At 34.7% G+C, this 22,649-nt stretch overlaps 3 protein-coding genes across 4 annotated transcripts; 2 read left to right on the top strand and 1 right to left on the bottom strand.

Moving 5' to 3' along the window:
• Nucleotides 1-11,128: 11,128 nt before the first annotated feature.
• LOC108852485 (heat stress transcription factor A-7a-like) lies at nucleotides 11,129-12,912 on the top strand. The gene is made up of 2 exons (XM_018625990.2): nucleotides 11,129-11,598; nucleotides 12,138-12,912. The coding sequence occupies exons 1-2, from the start codon at nucleotides 11,341-11,343 to the stop codon at nucleotides 12,684-12,686; spliced, it is 807 nt and encodes a 268-aa protein (XP_018481492.1). The 5' UTR covers nucleotides 11,129-11,340; the 3' UTR covers nucleotides 12,687-12,912.
• A 1,262-nt stretch (nucleotides 12,913-14,174) lies between these two features.
• Nucleotides 14,175-15,772, top strand: LOC108855296 (heat stress transcription factor A-7a-like). Its single transcript, XM_018629079.2, has 2 exons — nucleotides 14,175-14,606; nucleotides 15,022-15,772. The coding sequence occupies exons 1-2, from the start codon at nucleotides 14,340-14,342 to the stop codon at nucleotides 15,568-15,570; spliced, it is 816 nt and encodes a 271-aa protein (XP_018484581.1). The 5' UTR covers nucleotides 14,175-14,339; the 3' UTR covers nucleotides 15,571-15,772.
• Nucleotides 15,773-17,999: 2,227 nt separating this feature from the next.
• On the bottom strand, nucleotides 18,000-21,078 carry LOC108855295 (zinc finger CCCH domain-containing protein 46). 2 transcript variants are annotated; one of them, XM_018629074.2, is made up of 10 exons: nucleotides 20,936-21,078; nucleotides 20,746-20,840; nucleotides 20,506-20,534; nucleotides 19,493-20,419; nucleotides 19,220-19,405; nucleotides 19,075-19,142; nucleotides 18,720-18,996; nucleotides 18,455-18,628; nucleotides 18,309-18,373; nucleotides 18,000-18,225 (listed from the first exon to the last, which is right to left on the bottom strand). In XM_018629074.2, the coding sequence occupies exons 3-9, from the start codon at nucleotides 20,523-20,525 to the stop codon at nucleotides 18,313-18,315; spliced, it is 1,713 nt and encodes a 570-aa protein (XP_018484576.1). In that variant the 5' UTR covers nucleotides 20,526-20,534; nucleotides 20,746-20,840; nucleotides 20,936-21,078; the 3' UTR covers nucleotides 18,000-18,225; nucleotides 18,309-18,312. The 2 variants fall into 2 exon arrangements, with proteins under 2 accessions (XP_018484576.1, XP_018484605.1); XM_018629103.2 differs by having other exon boundaries at nucleotides 20,746-20,834; nucleotides 20,936-21,071.
• Nucleotides 21,079-22,649: the final 1,571 nt, after the last annotated feature.

Below are 22,649 nucleotides of genomic sequence, written 5' to 3'. Positions count from 1 at the left end.
AATGTCTTCGGATTAACCTTTCCAAATATAAACTAGTGTCGAAAAGCTTTTGTTTCAAAAAAAAAACTTGTGTTTCAGATACTAACATTTTGCATAAGAAAACATACAAAGGTAGGAAAGCAAGATACTAAATAGTTGAGCCTACTGCATTTCCGTTACAAAGATGAAGTGCGATCACAGCTGGATGGGCATGTGGTAAATTATTAATTGATCAAATTTATTCACTACTTGCACCTGCCGAATGTCCCTATCTTCAGATATATTTTATGACTTGTCTGTTTCCTGACCAAATTTCATATGCATGTTAGACAATGCAGGGTCTGACTGTTTAACATATATAGCGTAAGAAAAGTATACTAACAAAAATCAATACAAAATTAATCTCTTTTTACACCAATCAAGTAGGAAAAAACAATAATAAATATAAATCCATAATTTACCCTACTTATGAGCAGGGCCGGTCTTACAAATTGTAAGGCTAGAATCAGATTTTTTTAAAATGGCCGCTTTAGGAAAAAAACAGAGAAAAAATATAAAAGTAAAATGTTTGTAAAAATTTTGAACCCAAGTTACTGAAACACAGTTCCAGCAAATGAATCTCTACAACTACACCAAAGGAGAATCTTGAAAATTGTGACCGAATTCTATTAAAAAATTCAACGGCCTGAAGTTCGTGCTTTATTTGTTTACCAAAGGCCGGCTCTGCTTATGAGAGGAGATTTTAGAGTTTGACATTAAATTTGTTTAACGACACTTCCAACCTTATTTCATTTTGACTCTAAACTCCATTTTGGAATAAAATCTTCTGTAATTCTATTACATATTCAACTCCAAAATAATGAAGTAATGGTTATGGTTACTTCATTTATGGAGTATCCTACCTATTATTTCATTTTGTAGTTAAACTTATTTTTATTTATGAAATAGTTTTTTTATTTTGAATATTTTTATTTTATACTTAAATAATTTTTAAAATGATAAAATAATATGAAAATATGATACTAAAAATGTTATTTAATAATTTTACATAAAATATGCATAAACTAATGAAATCAAAAATAAACATAAATAACAAAAATAAATATAATATAAAATAAGTGATTTAATAATTTTTTAATTGCTTTGGGAACTACCAAAATCGGTGAAATATCGTTCAAACGATATAGACGAGTTTGATATCGATATATGCACAAACATTTAGACCATGTACACAATTCAAATTACAAAACAGAACTTTGCTTTCTTTTATGTTTTTAATGCATATTTTATTTTTAAATTGGGAAAATTACATATGATGAAAATTGCACCAACCAAAGTTGGAAGAGAATATCTATCAAAATTGAAAAAGTTCAGAATATCAAATTTCAGAATGATCTTGTTTGATTTAGGAAAATAAAAATAAATAATCTCATTATTCATTAAGAAATACTTTCGTTGATCATTTGTGGGAATATATTCTAATGCTCATTACTAACACAAAATACAATATCTTATATATTTTATGATTATTAAAAAAATAGATATTTTATTGAAATGAAATATATTATATGGAAGTTTTGTAAACATAAATAGTTGGGTTAATTGTTAAATTTTAATAAGTTGAAGATACTATTATTAATTATTAACGAAATAAAAATAAATCATTAGTGAATTTTATTTTTGGAATAAAAATAGAGTAATACATAAAATTAAAACTGAACTTCACAATTTATATAAAAAGGAGTAATACATTAAAAATGCTCTAATGTACCACTGATATCAACACCCAACACACTTAAACTTATATGTTTTTCAGTTATCTCTTTAACCTACTATTCTAATATCATTTTCCATCATTTTAATAAAACTAACTAACTTACATTTAATTAATATAGCCATGTTTAGTAAAACTGATTGTCCATCCGATTAAAATCTAAACCCGACTTTTATTCCTTATTGTGACCCTAAATTTCACACCATCATCTTTCCGGAACTCTATGAATTGATTTTCTATAGTTGATTTGTATAAGTAGTAGAGCTATTCGTTATGATACGAAGAACAAACGATCGTGGATAAACAAATCATAGTAGAGAAGAAAAAAAATTAGAACATAAAGTTTTAGGTTTTAGAGATTTCTATTCTAATATGAAAGCCATGATAGATTGATGAAAATAAAGAATTGGAAGAAGTATTATTGATTCCCATGAAAAATAATATTAAAATGATAGATTTATATAGATACATTTAATTTCTAAACTACTATAGAATAATATATTCAAAATTGATGTCCTGACTGTTAAATTTGGACGATCCTTATAGATTTTTTAATAATATCTTAGACTTATATACTACGTTTACTCATAATAAGAAAGTTTCACTGTTCCACTAATCTGTAACACGCATTCCTGATTGAACCATTCACGTTTATGTATTCAAACAAAACAATCATTTAAAATAATCACCAATCTAATTGAATTATGTCAACTACTTTCAGAAAATAAAAATAATTTTAGATGTTTAAAAATTTACTGAAATATTTTTAACTAATAGATTGTGATAAAATTGGTACATGTTTTGTTTTATAGTAACTGCAGGTAAGTACTCTTTAACATTTGATGGTTGTTTCATAACATGTGTTGTTTTGTATTTCCATGCAAACTTATAAAAATAAGTTTTATTCATGTTCTCTTAAATTAAATAGATAACTATACCGTGTATATTCTTATATAAGATGTATGATAGACATATTAAAAATATACTAAAACAAATAGACTATAGTAAAGGTTTTGGTCTTAACATCAAATAAAATTGGACAAGTCCCAGTAAAACCAATAATCACCAAAAAATCAACATCAATATTCTAATATTTAACGTGTACAATTCATTCCTTAGACCACATGCATCTAGACCGAATTCTATCTGAAATAGAATATTTGAGATGTCAAATCCGGATCCGGATAATAAAATTTTGGATCCGTCAAAATTGAAAGAAAATCTGGATAACCTGATTTTTAAGTCAGATATCCGAATCTGGATCCAATTTTTTAAAAATATTTTTAATTTTTAATTTACTAATAATAAATATATTTGATATATTAATTTTATACATAATTAGTTTTAACTATTTAATTTTAATTTTTAATATTATATATATATATATATATATTTATAAACATTGTGTAAATATTTAATATATGTATATTTTAGAATTTTAGTATTTTAAATTTTCTTTTAAAAAAGTACTTTTACGAATCCGGATCCAGATCCAAAATATCCGTAGATAATACGATATCTTGACGGATGTCTGGATCTCAGATATCCAGAAGTCACGAATCCAGATTCGAATACTAAATTCACGGATTAGACAAATTTGGATCCGGATCCGTATAGTCTAATTTTCCCTTATATTCGGATCCGTATAGTCTAATTTTCCTTGATATACTGATCCGTATCATCCCTACATGCAACTGTGGATTTTATTGTATATTTATTTCTAGCTTATCTTTATTGTTGGTAACTTGGAATTATGTACATATAATTCGTTGACTATATGTGTAGAAGTTTAAAATGAAGTTTTCTTGAAATGAAGTGTAATATTATGGACCTGAGTAATAGTAACTTAGTGGTAATCATTTAGAGTTTGGTGTATATCCACATTAGTATTAGATTCGATTTATTATAAGAACTAAAATTATCATTGTTTGATTAGTTTGGTTTAGATTTCGGTCCAAATAGTAATTAACATAGTGGAATATAAGAAACAGTGGATCCATCTCTATTATTAATCGAAAAATATTTCAAACTTAGACAAACAGTATAGTAGTCAATCCACTCTTTAACACTAAGTGTATTCTTCCTACTGGTTGACCGATAGGGTATTATAAAAAAAAGTGTGATATTCTTGCAGACAACATCAGTGGGCTATATTATCACACACACCACAATCATATGAATATGACATTGGTCTCCCACAGATCTACAGTCTTCTACACTACTACACAAGTACTGTATGCCATATATGCATTAAGTTGGAATTGCATGGTTGAGTGATTTGCATCCATTGTTTTTGGGATGCATGAAGTCAGACGTATTGCGCGGCCATAAATGCCGCACTTTTTGCTATCGGAATTGTACACATGTGCTATGTCTGTGAATGATATAAATTAGATATGTAGAAAATATATACTAAATTCATATGGCTACAACGCCTATAAACGATGTTGATTGAACAACATCAAGAGGATCTACTCAAAGGCATGTAGATTTCTTTCAATTGAGCACTAACTGAAAATTAAATTATCATGACTTTTAGAACTGTTATTTTGGTTAATATCCACCAATCTACAGTACTAAATTTGTTAAATAAGCTGTGGCGCTTGTACGTAAGCAACTGTATGCAAGTAAACATATTTTCTTAAGTTACAGAGATTAGCTGGTCTTCGGTTTAGCAGACGAAAATGAGATAATTAAGTTGACTTTTGAGATAGGGTACATCTTTTTTATTGTAAAGTTCTGAGCCTGAAAGCTCGTACATCTCTTTGTGGTGAGGGCGAATTTAACTCTATTTAAGAGAGTACACACCTTCCAACGAAAATCAAACATGCAATTCTTTAGATCCTTAACAAGTGATTGAAGAGTGTTAGAGCATCTCCATTGAGATATATTAACAAGAGTTCACACACATTCTCAAAAAAAAAATCAATATATTAATGTGCAGTTGGTGAACCTGTTTCACGGGAGTTCAGCGGGATGAGACGGTATCAACACTATTTGCAGGCCCCACTGACACGTGGAGGCCCGCGATTGGTCGGTTTATTAATTTTTTTTTTTTTTTTTTAGAAAAATCAAACGAAAAAATAAAATAAAAAACTAATATAATAGCTTTGGAAATCGGGAATCTACAAGTTTACCAATGGAGGTGCTCTGAATCACTAGGTCAGCTCTTCGTTAATTTTGAGATAAAAGTACCAAATTATCAAAGTTATAGTAATATTATAGTACATCAGAATCAAGCAATTAGGGTATCACCTATTTTTCTTCCTCTTTGGATGTAAGCCGACGAAATCACTTTGGGAGATCTATCAAATGTTTTGGTGGGTGCATACCTGACGAAATTACTTTGGAAGAATTTTTTTTTTTTTTAACACCAAATATTATAAAATCCTTCCAACTAGAACTAGTTGGAGATAGAGGAGTGCAGTACAGACTTGGCGATTGAATCAGTCATGGAGTTTAGAGAACGCTTAATAAAACAAAAGGACACAAAACAGAAACGAGAAGATAGATGCTCGATATCTCGAAAGATTCTGTAGAGATCCGCTGATGGTGACTTCGAAGAAATGACGGTTACAAGTGTCTGACAATCTGACTTGATGCAGATTCTGGAGAACCCAGCTTCAAGAGCGTGGGTAAGAGCTGATCTAATGGCTAATGCTTCAGCCATTAGAGGAGAGGTGATGTGGAGAAAGCTGCCGCTTCCCTGCAACAGGATGGTATCGTTGTGATCTAAACAGACCCACCCGCATCCTGCCCTGTTTGTGTGCGCCTGCCAGGCTGCGTCCGTGAAGCAAGAGGGAACGTCATTAAGTCGTGGATGCATAGAAGGTCGCTGGCGGGGAGGTTGGTTAGTTGCATGTCTTGTGGGTTGAGCAAGGATCCATTCCCGTGCTAGGCGAGAAGCATTGGAGATCTATTAGTGGGTAGTGGGTAGTGGGTAGTGGGTAGTGGGTGCATATCCTAATACATATAAAAACAACAAGTACAACATCAACTTTTAAACCTAAGGGGGCATAGTGAAAATTTCAATGGATGCACACATACACTCTAGCTTAGATTTTGTCAAATTTTAAGTTATAAAACAATCGTATATTTTTTTTAAAAAAAAAAGTGGGTGCACTTGCACCCATAACAATGCAAGTGGATTCGCCCCTGTTGCTGCTGGAAGTCGATTCATGTGTACTAGTACTGTTGAGGACTAACCAAGGTATATATTGTTTAGGCCTGGGTTGCGGGTCGGATCCGCCCCGTCTGACCCGCCCCGCTGCGGGTATGAATCAAATTTTCAGTTAAAAAAATTACCCGCTGGATCCGCAAAGATTTACACAAGACGCCCGCACCCGCCCCGCATTAATCAAGCGGGTCAAGCGGGTAACCCGCCAGAATCAAAAAAAAAATCAATACAAATCAAGAACAGAAGAACATCGTATGTCTTTAAGTTTCTTTTTTCTTTGAATGAAAATGTCTTTAAGTTTCAACGACAAACATATTATCATAAGATCACAGTGAAGTTTTCCCACACAGAACTCAGAAGTCGAGACTCGAAAGAGAATCAACGATGGAGCTGAGACCGAAAAACTGAGAGAGACTGAGACTCGTCGATTTAGGGTTTGGCAGATTTAGGATTCGGCGCAGAAGAAAAGAGATGAAGCCATTAGGGCTTCCTAATTTATTTTTATACCATGATATATTAAAACAACACACAGTTATTACCTAAAACAATAAAACAGCATGCACTACTAATTACGTAAAACAGAAAAACGACACACATATGCGGGTACCCGCTAGCCCGCTAAGAAAATTTTAAAAGCCCGCATCCGCCCCGCTATCTACCGGCCCAATCCGCATGACCCGAAATTTTTAAATTCCAAAATTTTTTTGACCCGTACCCGCCCCGCAGCGGGCCTAACGGGCCGAGCCCCGCGGGTAATAAGCCAAATTCCCAGCGCTAATATTGTTAATAACATCGACAATAATCAAAGTCTAAGCCCCAGTTTACCTATATTACTATATAAAATACTCGGTATTTTAACCAGCTGAATCCGAAACCTTTTGTATTAAAAAGTAGACCAGATCCTGAGTGTGACGATTGCCTGCGGAATGAGTGGACCAACAAGCATTTTTTTTTTGACTAAATGCTTAGCCAGCAAGTATTTCTTGGTCAGAAAAGAATGGGAAGAAATGTGTATCATGAGTTATATAATGAATATCGATTGTAATCCCCATAAATTCTAGAAGTAATCAAGTCTTCTTCCCAGACCCCTTCGACTTTAACCTAAAAGGAGATTCCAAATACATGTATTGGAGCATTGGACCCATTGATTTCTACTAAAGTTATATAATTGAGTAGGTGAGCGTGAATCGGATATCTGGACTTTTAGAAGTATTCATGATCTGATCAGTATCGTCTGAATAATCCAATTATCTGATTTGATCAGTAGCCATCAAGATATTCAGTATTCAAGATATCTAAAAAGTTTTGGATTTTAACCAAATATCCAATTCGATCTGTAAAAATAATTAACTAAATAAAAAGATGACAAAAAGATAAGAAAATCTACGGTTAACAAAAATAATAATATTTTATTACAAAAATAAAAAGTTATTTTTTTAATTCTAATAACTATTGTAATAAATTTAGTAAAAGTAAATACTGTAAAACTTATATAAAATATAATATTTATATAACTTATATATTGAATATTTTAAATATTTGTATATCTATACATATAAAGGATTGGATCGGACGTCTGTTCTTAAAAATATTAGTATTTGTGACTTATTTTGTTTCTTAAGAATGTTGCATATTAGTATCTGATTTGCTTTGTAAAGTTACAGATATATGAATTTTTTTGTTCGAATCGAACGGATAACGAATCGAATCAAAATTTATTAATATTTTGATCAGCCATATGATTGAGTAGTTATTTTCAAAGTTAAGAGTTATATTGGAAAAAAACTATAGTAAAAAATGGTTTTATGTAGGTTTTTAGACCATTTTGTTTTACACGGTTGGGTAGTTGTCTGTAAAAAAGAATAAGAAAGATAAAGTTTTTACTATTTAGGCTTCAAAAGTTCTGTTGTTATATGGTTTTGCCTTATATGATTGCTCAGCTCTTGGTCTATGCTCTATTATGACCGGATAATTTGAAAAAGAGAATGAGGCAATCGTGTAATGTCTCGGTATGGACTGCATGGGGATAAAGCAGGTGGTCTCATAAAAGCAAAGTTATACACATGCAATGCAAATGTCGGGTCCAAATGAACTATAAATTATAATCATTAATTAATCGTTTTCTTTACTTTTCAAGAGTTACCATTTTAAGCATTTCCAATGTAAAACGTTATTTTTTCTTCCAAAATAAAATAAAAAATAAAGTAAAATTACTACAATTCAATTCTGTATCTTATTATATAATAGAGTAATAAATAAATAAAAATAGATTATTCTATGTATGAGATAAACTATTAAAGAGTGATATAGAATTGGGTTGAAGCATTTTTTACTTTATACTTTATTTCACTCTATTTTAGAGAAACAAATAGAATAAAATCAGAGATACACTTAGTACTTAGTACACAAGTGATTCAATTTAAAATTTAAAAATGGATGTAGCAAAAGCTTGAGGGTAATAGTAATATACATATGTTCATATTTAATGCCCTCACATTAAGTCCAACAACATATCATTACATAAGTCAAATTTAAGCAAAAAAATATCTCCCAAAAAGACTCACTTGTACGAGTCATTGAACCTAAGGTTTGGTTTAATCATGAACATTAGATCCAGGCTCGGCTCAAAAAATTTGTGGCCCCTATGCTATATTATATTTTTTCTTTCTAAAATAATAACTAAATTTTAAAATTGGATCCTTACTAAATAAAAACTAAAAAAACTAGAGCCTTAAATAGTAAAGAAAAATAGATAAAAAAGGTGGGACCTTGACCATATATTAATATCACTATGTGCAGTACCTTATACTCTAGAGGAACTCCAACAACAAAACCTCATTGAAGTTCTTAAAAATAAATATATTAGTTTTTGAATACAAATAGTTAAATCATTAGATTTGATATTCTTTTAAATATTTAAACCATCACAAGATTAACATTTGAATTATGGGGTTCCGTAGATTTCTTTAAATCTATTACCGAAGAATTTTTTACTATTCTTTTTATTAGTTTTTATGTTTTCTTTAATTTTAGCTATATGATACTCACTCAAGTTTTATCTTTGGAGTTGTTCTTCGAATCGGTGCTGATTAGATCAACGTCCTCAGAAGTGAAAGTATTACTTTCACGAACCAGTGCTTCATTCCACAAGCCTGATCCGGATGTAGAACGATTGTTATATAACATCAAATTGAAAAGATTAGACTTATAGACAATCCAAAATTGTGATAGTCCAATGAAAACATACTCATAAATTTGTTAAATTTGCGTCTAAATTTTTGGATTAGGACCACGAATTAGAAAGTGTTAGTCGGTAACAGTTGAGAGATCATGTAGTAATAAAAAATTTAGATCTTAAAAAAAAAACTATAGACAACTTTTCTAGCTTGGGTGGTTTTGGCAAACCTTATATTTTAGGGTCTATACGAGGCCCAATATTTGTAATGTCGGCCTTAATAATAGATCAAACAGGTACCGTCCTTTCAACGATGCATATGCCATTATCTATCCAATTACTAGTCTTAGCAAACTGTACTTTCTAACTGGTCTTAGAAAACTATAGAAAAAAACAATTAAACACATTGGATCCTTTCAAAAAGGAGTTCTCTGTTAAAAAGAAAACGAATAAGATGTTTGACAAGTCATAACTAAGTATCCGGGTGTGTAGCGGAACAGATGTTCCACATACACACTATTCCTTGCATGAAGATTATATTCTTATATATATGTAACATTTTTCGCTAGTTGTAATAAACTCTTGGTTCTACTGTATTCTATCACACTCCTACTATTAACAAAATATTTTAATTCATTTGTCTCTTTCCATTCTTTTATTCAAATAGTTGATTCATATAACCAGTCTTGGAATTTCGATTTACTTTGTGATAAATATCTGCAATAGACTTTTTTTTAAGAATGAAACCTACTATAGACTGTAGTATGTGAAGGATTCAGTTTGGTACTATAAGCTTAAGAGTAAGGAAAGCCAGATGTTAAGCCACGGGAGTAACTGAACAAGTGTCAGCCGCAGAGACAAACACATGTCCGAGAATTATCTAATCACTAGGAAAAGTCCAAGCAGACCAATTAGGATCTGTTCTATAGGGCAAACTATATTTTTTTTTCCATCTAAAGATTTTATTATTAAAGGGATAGACCCAAAACCGGGACAAGCCCAAACGATACAACCAGCCCAAAAGTTCAAACGACAAAACAAAACCCAACACTAGGGCAATTAAAATGCCAAGCCCAAACCCACAGACCAAACGGTGCACACCTAGCCACGTGTTTGATCCCTTCGCGTATCAGTCCACGTGTTTAAATCGGCCAGCGTTTGAGACACGTGTCTCCTTTCCACCAAATCGGAGACCAAACGCCGAAGAAAGCAAAAGACCGCCGCTCCTCCGCAACGCACGAGAACCAAACCGGAGAATCGCCGTCTCCACCATTTTTGCCGACGAATTCACTCCCAACAACTGTATTGGAGATATAGGACTGCATCGGAAACCCAAACTCTGGAGATAGACGCTGCATCACTATACAGCTCCTCGCTCGACTACATCTATGACATGCGTATACCATGCATACATCGTCATCACCACCGCTTCTTTGACCGGAGAGCATCAATCAAACGGAATCGAGATCTCCTCCTTGAAACGAGGCCAACACATCTCCATCGGAACCTTTAAGTCGACCGCCTTACCTGAGAAAAAGTGACGACGCCGGAAACTATATAGGGCAAACTATATATAAACCGAAACTATTTTCTTTTTACAATGTTTTGTTGCTATGATAAAAAGAAACCATGTTCCAAACCGGACACTGTTTTGATCACCCAATCCAGAATTAATTGATAAATTATTTGCTAGTCATCCGGTTAAGACAACAAAACCAAATGTCCACATGGATCGGTTGCCACATCAGCGAATTGTCATTTCGTTAAGGTTGTCCGAGTTTTATATTGTTAATAAATAGAACTGTACTATAAAGATGATGGACACCACGTGAAAACCTCGTCAATATTTGAAGTTCGAGAACTTTCGAAACCAACCTTTTTCTCTTCTTACTAGTCCGGAACTTTCGAATTTTCTAAAGTCGAGTGAGGGAGTGAATTAGTGAGTACTATATTAATATTTTTATTCAATTTAATATTAGTACTCACTCTCCCACTCTACTTATTTAAGCAACCTCGCCATAGCCTACGTGGATATTACCTTCCTCCCCTTCTCCCTCCCAACTGACATAAACGAACTTCTCAACCATGTCAGCACCATAACATCAAATCACTTTTTCAATTTCAAATCCCATAAAAAACCCAATTTCCGAGATGGTTTTATTGGGTCACTGATCAAAGGATCGAATCACCAATAAAAAATCATTTCTTTGATTTTTAGTTTTTTTCACAGAATCGATGAATCCGTTTCTCAACCAAGAAGATGATCCACCACCACCAAAACCAGTCGAAGGACTGCATGAAATCGGACCGCCTCCGTTTCTGATCAAGACATTTGAGATTGTGGAGGATCCAAACACGGACCACATCGTCTCTTGGAACAGAGGAGGCGCTAGTTTTGTCGTCTGGGATCTGCATTCTTTCTCTGAGTTTCTTCTCCCTCGTCACTTCAAACACAGCAATTTCTCAAGCTTCATCAGACAGCTCAACACTTATGTAAGTCTTCTATTCTTCTCTCACCCAACTGAAAAGAACAGCAATGCTCTGTTTTCAATGCTCTGTTTTCAATGCTCTGTCTGCAATGCTCTGTTTTTCTGTATTAGTGAAATTATTATTTTTTAACTGCAAAATGGGTTATTTCTAGAAACGTCGAAAATGTAGATTCTGTCTGATAGTGGGAGAAGAAGAAGAAGTCTCTTTAGTAAGTTCTAGAATATAGGTTCGTGCCAACATGGTTTCTAAAACAATTAGTAAGTTCTAGAGTTTTGGTTCTTGTCAACTTGGTTTTCTAAAATAATTAGTAAGTTCTAGAATCATGGTTCGTGGCTGAAACAGTCATCAATCTTATCGCAATATGCATTTTTTATTCATTAAGGTTGCCTACTTGTTCATTCTTTATAATATCTTCAGACGGTACACATCTCTCTCCAATAATTATTGTTTGTTTATTCACTTTTACTCATTTGCACCATATTAAGATAGTTTCAAATTCGATTTTGAATATTAATGTAAATTACATATGTATATATCTACAGGGTTTTAGAAAAATAGAAGCAGAGAAATGGGAGTTTGCAAACGAAGGGTTTCTATCAGGACAGAGACATTTACTGAAGAACATCAAGAGAAGAGCTTCCTTGGCTTCCACGTCTTCTTCTATTCAAGATCCTTGCACAGAGCTTCGCAAGGAGAAGCAGCTGCTGTTGATGGAGCTGGTGAGTCTGAGACAGCAGCAGCAAACCACGAAAAGCTACATCAAAGCAATGGAACAGAGGATCGAAGGAGCAGAGGAGAAACAGAGGAAGATGATGTCTTTCTTGGCTAGAGCGATGCAGAACCCTTCGTTTCTGCATCAGCTACTTAAGCAGAGAGACATGAGGGTTAAGGAGCTTGAGGTTGAGGCGGCGGAGAGGGGAAGAGGTTCTTCGGTATCGGAGCTGGAAGCTCTTGCCCTGGAGATGCAAGGCTATGGAAGGCAGAGGAATGTGAAGGAAGAGGAGGATATGGTGGTCGAGAGAGAGTTGGACGATGGTTTCTGGGAAGAGTTGCTTAGTGATGAGAGTTTGGCTTCTACCTCTTCAAACTAAGATGCATCCTTCTCAGCAATAAGATCTTTCTGCGTTTTGTCTTTTAGTTGTACTTTGAAGCTTTTCTTTTCTTCTCTTTTTTTTTCACCACCTTTTTGTTCTCTTGTTTATTTTCAAGCACTTTTATCAAGTAGTAGTGCAAATTAGAAGTCTATACAACACGTTGTAATTCTTTCATGTACGTAGATAACTATATGAAATGTTCTACAGCCGTTGTTGGCAAGGCTTTAAATAATGTCTGGTAGTGTAATGATCTCTTTGATTATGCGATAGTGAGACGACGAACTGACTGAACAAAATAGTTACTCATGAATCTGTTTGTTTTACGGTTTGCAAATGCAAATATGTGTTTAGTACATCTGATATAAAAGGATTCGTTGATTAAAAAGTACAAAACATTTCAACTTGATATCTCATTTTATAACGAAGTTTACTTTATTTATGGAACAATCTAATTTCACATTCCGACGGAATTAAGGCAACTGTAAAAATAAAATAGGACTGGAAAAATAAAATAATATCGAACATTTTAAATCTTTATTTCATTTTATTTTATTCTAGACAAAAATAGAATTTTACATTGGATATACTCCAGCCATAGATGAAATGTCACTGAATACACTGCAAAATCTTTGGTTTGGTTTGAATTTGAAGTGGTTGGTTGGTCGTGTATTCTATTTTTTCATTGTTATTCATTAACTAAACGTTTGACTTGGAAAGTATTAGAGATATTGACACGAACCGAGAAGCCAAATTGAGACCAAGTCTAGTAGGAGGAAAGAGCATGAGTCGGAGAGGAATGTTGAGCATAGACACGTACCACAAGCTGCCGCAGTAATTGATAAGTGTTACTTGTACTGTTCAACACCTGTCTGAGGATTATCTGAAATCATCAGGAAAAAGGGGGTGGCTAGGGAGAGTATACTGAGTGTCTAAGAAAAGTCCAGGCGGACCAATTTGAAATTGCTCTTTATGGTTAGAAATATACAAGTTGATAAAAAATTATCCTTTTACTGTTTTGCTGTCATGATACAAAAAAAAAAAACAATGTTCCAATTTGGTCGTCCAGTTTAGAATGATTTAATAAATATTTGCTAATCATCACTCATCAGGTTAAAAAAAAAGACAACAAACCAAATGTCCAGCTAGACCGATTGCCACATCAACATGAAAAAGAAACAGTTAAAAATCAATCATGTCACTTATTATTAACGTTGTCAAGTTTTATATCCTTAAATAGATACATAAGACGATGGGCACCACTTAAAAGCTGTAGCGTACAGTCGTCCTCCTAGTCAATATATCAAGTTCGAGAAATCTCGAACCAAAACTTCTCTCTTCTAATTGTTCGGGAACTTTCGAATTTAGAAAGTCGAGTGAGTGAGAGTACTATCTATCAATATTTTATTCAAATTTAATATTACCACTCACTCTCCCACTCTACTTATTTAAGCCACCTCCCCATGGCCTACGTGGATATTATCTTCCTCTCTTCTCCCTCCCAACTGCCATCAACGAACTCTTAAACTATGTCAGCACCACAACATCAAATCACTTCCACATCCGATAAAAACCCAGTTTCCAAGATGGTTTCATTGGAGCACTGATCCAAGATACCAAAAAGTTTTTTTTGTTTTGTTTTGTTTTAAATCGATGAATCCGTTTCTCCACCACCCAGAAGGTGATCCTCCACAATCACCACCAAAACCAATTGAAGGACTGCACGAAATCGGACCGCCTCCGTTTCTCAACAAGACATTTGAGATTGTGGAGGATCCAAACACGGACCACATCGTGTCTTGGAACAGAGGAGGCACTAGTTTTGTCGTCTGGGATTTGCATGCTTTCTCTGAGTTTCTTCTCCCTCGTCACTTCAAACACAGCAACTTCTCAAGCTTCATCAGACAGCTTAACACCTACGTAAAGTCCTTCCCTATCTATTCGTTCTTTGACCAACAGAGCATTGCTCTGTTTTTTTCTCTGTTAGTGGAATTCATTTTTTCTTTTAACTGCCAAATTGGTTATTTCTAGAAACATCGAAAGTGTAGATTCTGTGTGGTAGTGGGAGAAGAAGAAGAAGTCTCTTTAGTACGTTCTAGAAATCTTAGATTCGTGCCAACTTGGTTTCTAAAGCAATTAGTAAGTTCTAGAATCTTGGGTTCTTGTCAACTTGGCTTTCTAAAATAATATCAAGAAACAGTCACCAATATTTTCTCGATATCTATTTTCTATTGCCCACTTGTTACATTCTTTATAATATCTTCAAGTAGTGCACATCTCTCTCCAATAATTGTTGTTTGTTTAATCAGATTCAATTTTGTAAAACTATTTACAGGGTTTTAGAAAGATAGAAGCAGAGAGATGGGAGTTTGCAAACGAAGGGTTCCTGTTGGGACAAAGACATCTACTGAAGACCATCAAGAGAAGAGCTTCCTTTGCTTCCACGTCTTCTTCACCGATTCATGATCCTTGCGTAGAGCTTCGTAAGGAGAAGCAACTGCTGTTGACGGAGGTGGAAATTCTGAGACAGCAGCAGCAAACAGCGAGAAGCTACATCAAAGCCATGAAACAGAGGATCGAAGGAGCAGAGAAGAAACAGAGGGAGATGATGTCTTTTTTGGCAAGAGCGGTGCAGAGTCCTTCTCTGTATCAGTTTCTCAAGCAGAGAGATGCGAGGGTTAAGGATCTTGAGGCTGAGGAAGAAGAGAGGGGAAGAGGTTCTTCCGTGTCGGAACTGGAAGCTCTTGCTCTGGAGATGCAAGGGTATGGAAAACAGAGGAAGGCGAAGGAAGAAGAGGATATGGTGATCGAGAGAGAGTTGGACGATGGTTTCTGGGAAGAGCTGCTAGGTAACGAGAGTTTGGCTTCTACCTCTTCTATGTAAGATGTATCCTTGTTGCAAACTCCTCTTTTTTTTTTTCTTTTTCTCACGTTCTTGTTTATTTCAAAGCATTTCTTATCAAAAAGTAGTAGTGTGAGCTGAGCTACAAAACGTTGTAATTTTTTTCATGCGTGTAGATAAAATATATGAAATGTCTTCAATTTCACAAGGCTTGAAATATGGTGTTGTAGTATAGTGATCGTTTCTTGCATGGACATATTGATGCGGTTCAGTGATCTCTTTTTCTCTTCTATGTTCTTTTCTTGAAATTTTGGCCTATTTAGGTCGTGTAGACAAGTTTTCAAGGGTGAGCAATCATGAAATAATCTTTCAAGTCTGTGAATCTGAACCTTTAATGGTCTTCTTTCATTGGATTCTTGGTTTATGCACCGTGCCTAGAGCCTTCAGGTAGTGCTCATCCCCATGGAGACAACTACCATCTAGGTCTATCCTTATGATCATTTTTAAGATGACCAGTCTCACTCTATGTCACTCTAGACTCATTAATTCCTCGGAAACAAAAAGATGAAGATATGTTGAGAACAGGATTGCTACAAAGATGCTATCGCCTTTGTGCCAGCAAGAATCAAGAATCCAAGGTGATACAAAGTCCTACAGACAAAGAAGGGTATCCACACTTCTGCCCTAAGGTTTCTCCTTGCATTCCTCACTTGTCAAGCAGTCCTCCTCGGACATTGTACCCCATTAGCTTCCCAAGGCCTCAACCTGTCTTTTGGATGACCAGCTCTACTATCTAATATGTTCCAGCCATTCAACTTCTTCCTTAAAACATTAATTATTATGCATGGATTCTCTCACTGCCTGCCCATGGAATCTTTTAACATACGATTCTCCTCGATGGGCACATGGTTACAACCACCCTAGTTCTTGTTTCATTTCAACTAGTCTTTACTTCATAAGGATAAGCAAAGCAAGCCCGTTCTAAATCACTGATCAGTTCTTCTAGGTCAATGGTAGTGTTCCCAATCTGCTTCACTGATGTAGAAATTCTGATCAGGAAAAGAAATATCAGAGTGAAGGCCATTAGCTTTGTGACCAAAACCGGATTCTTCTCATTGTGAAAAGTTTATTGTCAAGCAGTCATCCCAAGTGATTACATTGCATGTTTACCAGCTCGTGAAGTTAGTAGCTTCAACAACTTTTTTTGGCATGGCACCGATCCAATCACCTTACAGAATCTCTTCTCTCATACAGGAATAAATGGGCCTAAGAGTAGGTCTTGTGACCCTTTACTCCTTTAGAAACTTACCTAAGAATATTTGGAAAAAATATTAAGTGACATACATTTTCTGACTGTTAAAAAAAAATAGGTCTCCGTTAGCGCTTGTCAACTGCATGGGAAATGACATGAAATTGACATTCCACATATAGTCTAAGTTTACAATATTTGGTGTATATTTATGGAGATGTCTCCACAAAACACAACTTCTGGCATGTATCTCCCCCACAGGGCACTGCATGTGTGTTGGCTCGTGGGATCTCTTTATTTCCTTCCTCTTGTTTTTCTGATTCGATACAGATTTTATTTTATTTTTATAATATAGATTAAAAACAAAAACAAAAATACCGCTAAGCGACATCAAATAATAAAAGAAATAAGCTGAACACAATTCATCTTCTGCTATAACTAAGGAACTGTTAGACCAGGTCACAACAAAATAATCAATCTTCTAAATCAAAAATCATTAAATAAACACATTGTGCATTAATCCCATCATGAGTATAATACTATTTCAATCACTTACAATCTATGTCAAGACGCCTGAAAATCATTGTATAACACACATATTCACATGATCACATCGCATATGCGTACTATTAAACCCCAAAAGAGAATATGGCCTTCACATTCATTTGATCATAGATGATGTATGATAAACTAGAGTCTGGAAAGTCTTATCTCCAGCTTTCACATAATAGAAGCGACATACAGTTGTAGGTAGACCACAAGTTCTGGCACACAGTCTCTCTCTCGCGTGCCCCCACCTAACGCCACTGTCCGTGTCTTTGCTAAAACCATAAATGATACACAAAATATCACACATTTCATTTAATCTGAATACCTATCATAATTTTAGTCTTTGCATGTGCAATATGTCCATAACATTCTTCTTCTTTTTTACATAAATCACGGTAATAAACACAGTATGGATGTTAGCACCTACTCCTTTTACACTTTCCACCTCACAAAAGTTACATTTAATAACAGTGACACAAAACCTATCTCATACAACCACATCTTAGCATTATGGTTGAAGTAAACATAACCAAAAGTGTTTTTTTTTTCAAGTTGGAGAGTAACTAGAGTGAGAGGGTAGCAATTAGGAAGGACAAGAACAGAGTTACTCAGCATTTTTCAAACATAAATTGTAATCTATGTTCTTTTTTGTAAATCTTTAGAGAGATTACACTTCTTGTCCTATATATTTAATATCATATCATATTAGATCATCTTGTGTGGTCCATCACATTACACAGTAAAAACTAGAGAAATGGTACAACAATCTTCCTTCTTTCTCTTCTCTATCTCTTACATCAATTATACTGCTTTATTTTTTATATCTCTGCATCTTTTGGTTACTTTGAGTCTCTACATTATCAGTTTCTTTAACTTCCTCTGTTTATTTTCTTTCCCACCTGCAACAACAACAAAGACAAAGAAAAGTTTAAAATAATAAGATTGTTGTTAGTGTGCTCACCAGCCCTTACTTCACTCTTACATGTTTATATCCCGACACGACAGGTCGGTCCACCCCTACCGGATAACATCTCAATCGGCAGCAACCTATTGTGAGATTCACAAAAGCAATGTTAAATTACCATTTACTTGATAACAACAACATAAACCGTGGTTGAATCTTGAAACCTAGGCATTTGGCAGTTGAAAGAGTTGGAAGAATCAGAGTGTGTAGAAGGAGTGGAGTTATCGTCATTATCAGAAGAAGGTGACCACAAATCTGATCCGTTATTATTGTCTGCAGACTCAGCAAACAGAATTAAGGGCGACGGAAATGGACTATCAGGCAAACTATCCTCCAGCCTGTCACCATCCCACAGAAAAAAAACTTGCTATTCAACCTTAAAGCTCCAAACACACAAAAACAATACCTTGTTCATGAGTATACACATACCTCTCTGGTAGGTTCACTGCGTCATCATCAGATCCTTCTTTGGAACTTCCTTTCACTATCTCTCCTCCTGCTTTCACCGGCAATGGACGTGGAGACACAAGCGTTTGGCTAAAAGGATTTGGGGAATGAATGTGTGTAGGGGAACTGAGTTGGAAATGCTTCTTGACGTCAAGAAGCTGAAGATTCATTAGCCTTCTGCTCTGAATCTCAATAATCTCTTCTTCAAATTTGCTCCTCCACCAAACATCTTCTCCTGTGTTGTAAAACCTTCTCCCTCCTGCTACCACAAGCAGAGATCACTACGGAGACAAGCAAAAGTTTCTCCAAGAGACAGAGAGCTTTAGCGTTTGGTTACCTGTAACATCCCTGGGGCTAGAATCAAGGCCTGTTGGGGACAGCTCTCTCTCCGTTGTTTGGTTAGTTCTACACGAAAGGATTCAAGGAACAATCAGGCCCAAAGTATTGAGAGTTACTACTACTACAACTACTAGTTTAAGTACCTGTATTTGTCAAGGACTTTGCCTTTCTCCTTGTAAGGCTTAACAAGAACCCTTGAGTCACAAACAAAGTGAGGGTTCCCTTTAGCAAGAATGCTCTTGACAGTCTCAGTGTACACAAATGTTACAAACCCAAACATCCTCTTTTGCTGATACGGTATCCTCACATCTTGAACTGGTCCAAAAGTACTATTCACCCACCATAAACAACAACTTCAGTCACACAAAGAAATAAACATTCAGAGACCAAAGAGAAGGTGTTTGCAAAGCCATTACCTGAAATAATTAGACACATCTTCCTCCCTGAACCTACTGTCGGCAGGAAACGTCAGATAGATCTGTCTCGAAGCTGGACAAGACATAGCAGAGAGATCAATCCTCTCAGGCCTCCACCATCTTCCAAGCTTATGTAACCCGTCTCCCATCATGAAAGAAGATCGAGTGATGAAGTGGTGAGCAAGTCTCGGAGGTACAGAGTTAGACCTTAGAAGCTCGAATCTTCTTGGAGAGCCAACCAGCTCGTCTCCTCCTCCATCGCTGTGGACGAATCTGCAGCCACTTCCGTTCTTGCAGAAGCCTCTAGCGAAGTAAGAACAGGGTAGTACACCTCCAAACCCTAAATCAGAATCACCAAACCCTAAACCGTCGTCCAACACGCAGCTACCGCTTCTCGCATGCACAGAGTCCAAAAGGTTCGCTCTTGAGTTCACATCATCCATGAACTCGAGTTCGCTGGTCAAAGATATTCGTCCTCCACCAGCGTAGAAGGGCAGAGAAGCAGGGTTGAGAGAAGAAGAAGAGCCACCACAGTTGTTGTTCTTAGGGCTAATTAACTCCTCTTGACTCATCATCCAAGGAGTCCTTGTCATGATACCTAACTCTTTCTTGGTTTTTACTATCAAAGAGTGGACAAGAGTCTCGGGACCGAAAGCTAGCCTTATCATCTCTTTCTCGCCGTGATCTTGGAGAAGGAGGAGACCCATGATCTTTGATGCGTTTTCTCGGTCTAAAGCTTGGATCCTGGAGAGCACAATCCTAGTTGCTTCGTACCCATCCATGGCTTTCTCTCTCTCCCCCTCTCTTGAATTAGAGTAGAGAGAAGGAGTGATTGGTTTTGTAGAGAGAGAGAGAGAGAGAGTGTTTGGTGTCTTGTGTACAGAGTGGTTGTTGTCGTTAAGAGATCTCTCTGTTTCTTGTGTTGGACTTTAGTTCCAAGGACAAGTTAATTAATTCTTTTATTTTTCTAAACTACAATTTCTTTCTTTTGAAACCTAACTATATAATAGTACCTTTCACTACAGACATGCATCTCTGTTTCCTGTGAGACAACCAGTAAAGATGAATACTCAAAGTTAAAAAGAAAAAGTAGAAACAAAAGGGAAAGGTAAGAACTTTCTATGATAAAAGAAGAAAATAATTTTTTTTTTTTTGGTATGCAGAAGTAAACGTTACTAGTTTCGAACTTTCGATGAGTGAAGTAAAAAGTAATTTGATTAAAAAAAGTGACGTCAAAAGTAAATTTTAATTACCTGAAAAAGTCAAGTTGATCGACACTTGAATCCCTGTTTAAAACATTACTAGTACCAAGAGTGAAACTTCGGCAAGTGACTGACGCTTACTGCTCCTTTGGGGAATAGACGAAGACAGATGTGTCATCATGTAAAGATTTTATCATCAGAAAATGTTTAAGAGTGAAAGAGAGAGAGAAGGTGTACGCACTTTACCAGTTGTGTATCTTGAGAGAGAGATCTGAGTTATGAGGAAGTTTCTTCCGGATATGGAATCTCTATGTTGTGTTTGTGTGTGTGGTCGAAGAAGATGAGAGAGAGTGTGTAAACTGTTTTAAAAGTTGGTCTGCATTGTCATTGCACGTTCTCTAACACAACCCATTTTTTCATTTGAACTTTGTGAACTTACACACGCTCTACGTTGGGACGTGTTATACAAGCGCCGGTGATTGACCAGCTGTATCGCTGGGGTCTCCCACTCTCTCCTACAGTCCTACTGTCCATTCCTCATTTTATAATGTACCGACTACTCCTTTTATTTCAAAATAATAATGCATGTTTTAGAGTTTCTGCGCATATTAAAAAAACAAATAAACTTTTAATTATAAATGTATTATTTTTGCGATTAGTTATTTTCTATAATTTTTAACCAATCAAAATTCATTGAACATAATTAATGTTTTGAATTTTAAAATTTATCATTATTACATGCATTGAAAATGTAAAATATGTATTTTTCAGAAACAATTTTTTTTCTAAAACATAGATCATTTTAAAAGAGATGATGTATTATTTTTATGTAGGGACACATTTAAGTTAATTACTAAACTTTTTGTTTAATTAAAAAGGATTATTAAAAACCCTCTCAGACAACTTTCTTTCTAATCATTTTATTCTAGTTGAATTAATTTCCATTTATGGTGATTGTAAGATAAAATGAGTCATTAGGGAACATAAAAACATGTCATCCAACATCCAAATTGTCCCTTACCCAGCTTAACCTCTGCTACTGATAAAATGTTTTATTTGTTTATTTTTTTGGTTAAACACTTTAATTTTTAGTCAGTACTGTTGCAGTACTGCGTAATGTTTGATTCAGTCATATGATCACTCTATTTGATAAAAACAAGTGTTTTGAAAACCGGATCGGACCGGCCGGTCGAACCGGTCCGACCGTGACTCGCTAAAGAAGCCGAGTCCGATTCGATTTAAAACCCGGATTTGATAAAAACCAGTAAAACCGGCTGAAACCCGGTAAAACCGGTGACCCGGTTTAATTTTAAAACCCGGTTCTTAAAAATTAACATATAATTATGTGTTTTTAATTATTACTAGCTAAAATTTAATATTTTATAATTAGTGTTTAACTATCATTATTTAATAGATTTTTTATTTTTTCTAAAAAGAATGTGAAAAATATATTTTTGACTCTCATATACTATTTTTATTCTTAAAATTTGAAATGTTAGTTGAAAAAATAAATAAATATGATTGATTTAGATGTAAATCATTTGTTTTTTTTTTAAAAAAATTTAGTTTATATAGTAATCAGATTTATGTTTGTTGTTTATTTTGAGTTAATAAAAAAGAATAGAGAAAGTATTATATGTAGAAGTAAAGTTTATATAGTATAAATATATAATTATATACATTTTTATATAAATAAAAAACCCGGTTCGACCGGTTGAACCGGTCTAACCAGTCAACCAGTAACTTCACCGAGTCGGTGTCCGGTCTGGTTTTCAAAACATTGATAAAAACACATCATGTGTTGCAAAAAACACACACACACACACCATGACGTTGGCATATATAAACAAACTGTAACAAGTTTTGACCAATTCCTTAGCTTCCTCAGTTGAAGCAATGTAACTAATATATTTGATTTTTTTTATATGAAACTCATTATTATAAAGGCTTCCCAT

This window comes from Raphanus sativus, chromosome 4, assembly GCF_000801105.2.
Source record: "Raphanus sativus cultivar WK10039 chromosome 4, ASM80110v3, whole genome shotgun sequence".
Taxonomy (NCBI): Eukaryota; Viridiplantae; Streptophyta; class Magnoliopsida; order Brassicales; family Brassicaceae; genus Raphanus; species Raphanus sativus.
The sequence above is the reverse complement of the archived record's forward strand: the minus strand, read 5'-3'. Positions and strand labels throughout refer to the sequence as shown.

Excerpts from the sequence above, each read along its gene's own strand:
- LOC108852485 (XM_018625990.2), top strand. The coding sequence starts at position 11,341 with ATGAATCCGTTTCTCAACCAAGAAGATGATCCACCACCACCAAAACCA. Across the intron at positions 11,599-12,137 it reads TCAGACAGCTCAACACTTAT|GGTTTTAGAAAAATAGAAGC; the intron begins GTAAGTCTTCTA and ends ATATATCTACAG.
- LOC108855296 (XM_018629079.2), top strand. The coding sequence starts at position 14,340 with ATGAATCCGTTTCTCCACCACCCAGAAGGTGATCCTCCACAATCACCA. Across the intron at positions 14,607-15,021 it reads TCAGACAGCTTAACACCTAC|GGTTTTAGAAAGATAGAAGC; the intron begins GTAAAGTCCTTC and ends AACTATTTACAG.
- LOC108855295 (XM_018629074.2), bottom strand. The coding sequence starts at position 20,525 with ATGCATGTCTGTAGTGAAAG. Across the intron at positions 19,406-19,492 it reads GATGTGTCTAATTATTTCAG|TACTTTTGGACCAGTTCAAG; the intron begins GTAATGGCTTTG and ends GTGGGTGAATAG. Across the intron at positions 18,997-19,074 it reads TAGCCCCAGGGATGTTACAG|GAGGGAGAAGGTTTTACAAC; the intron begins GTAACCAAACGC and ends TTGTGGTAGCAG.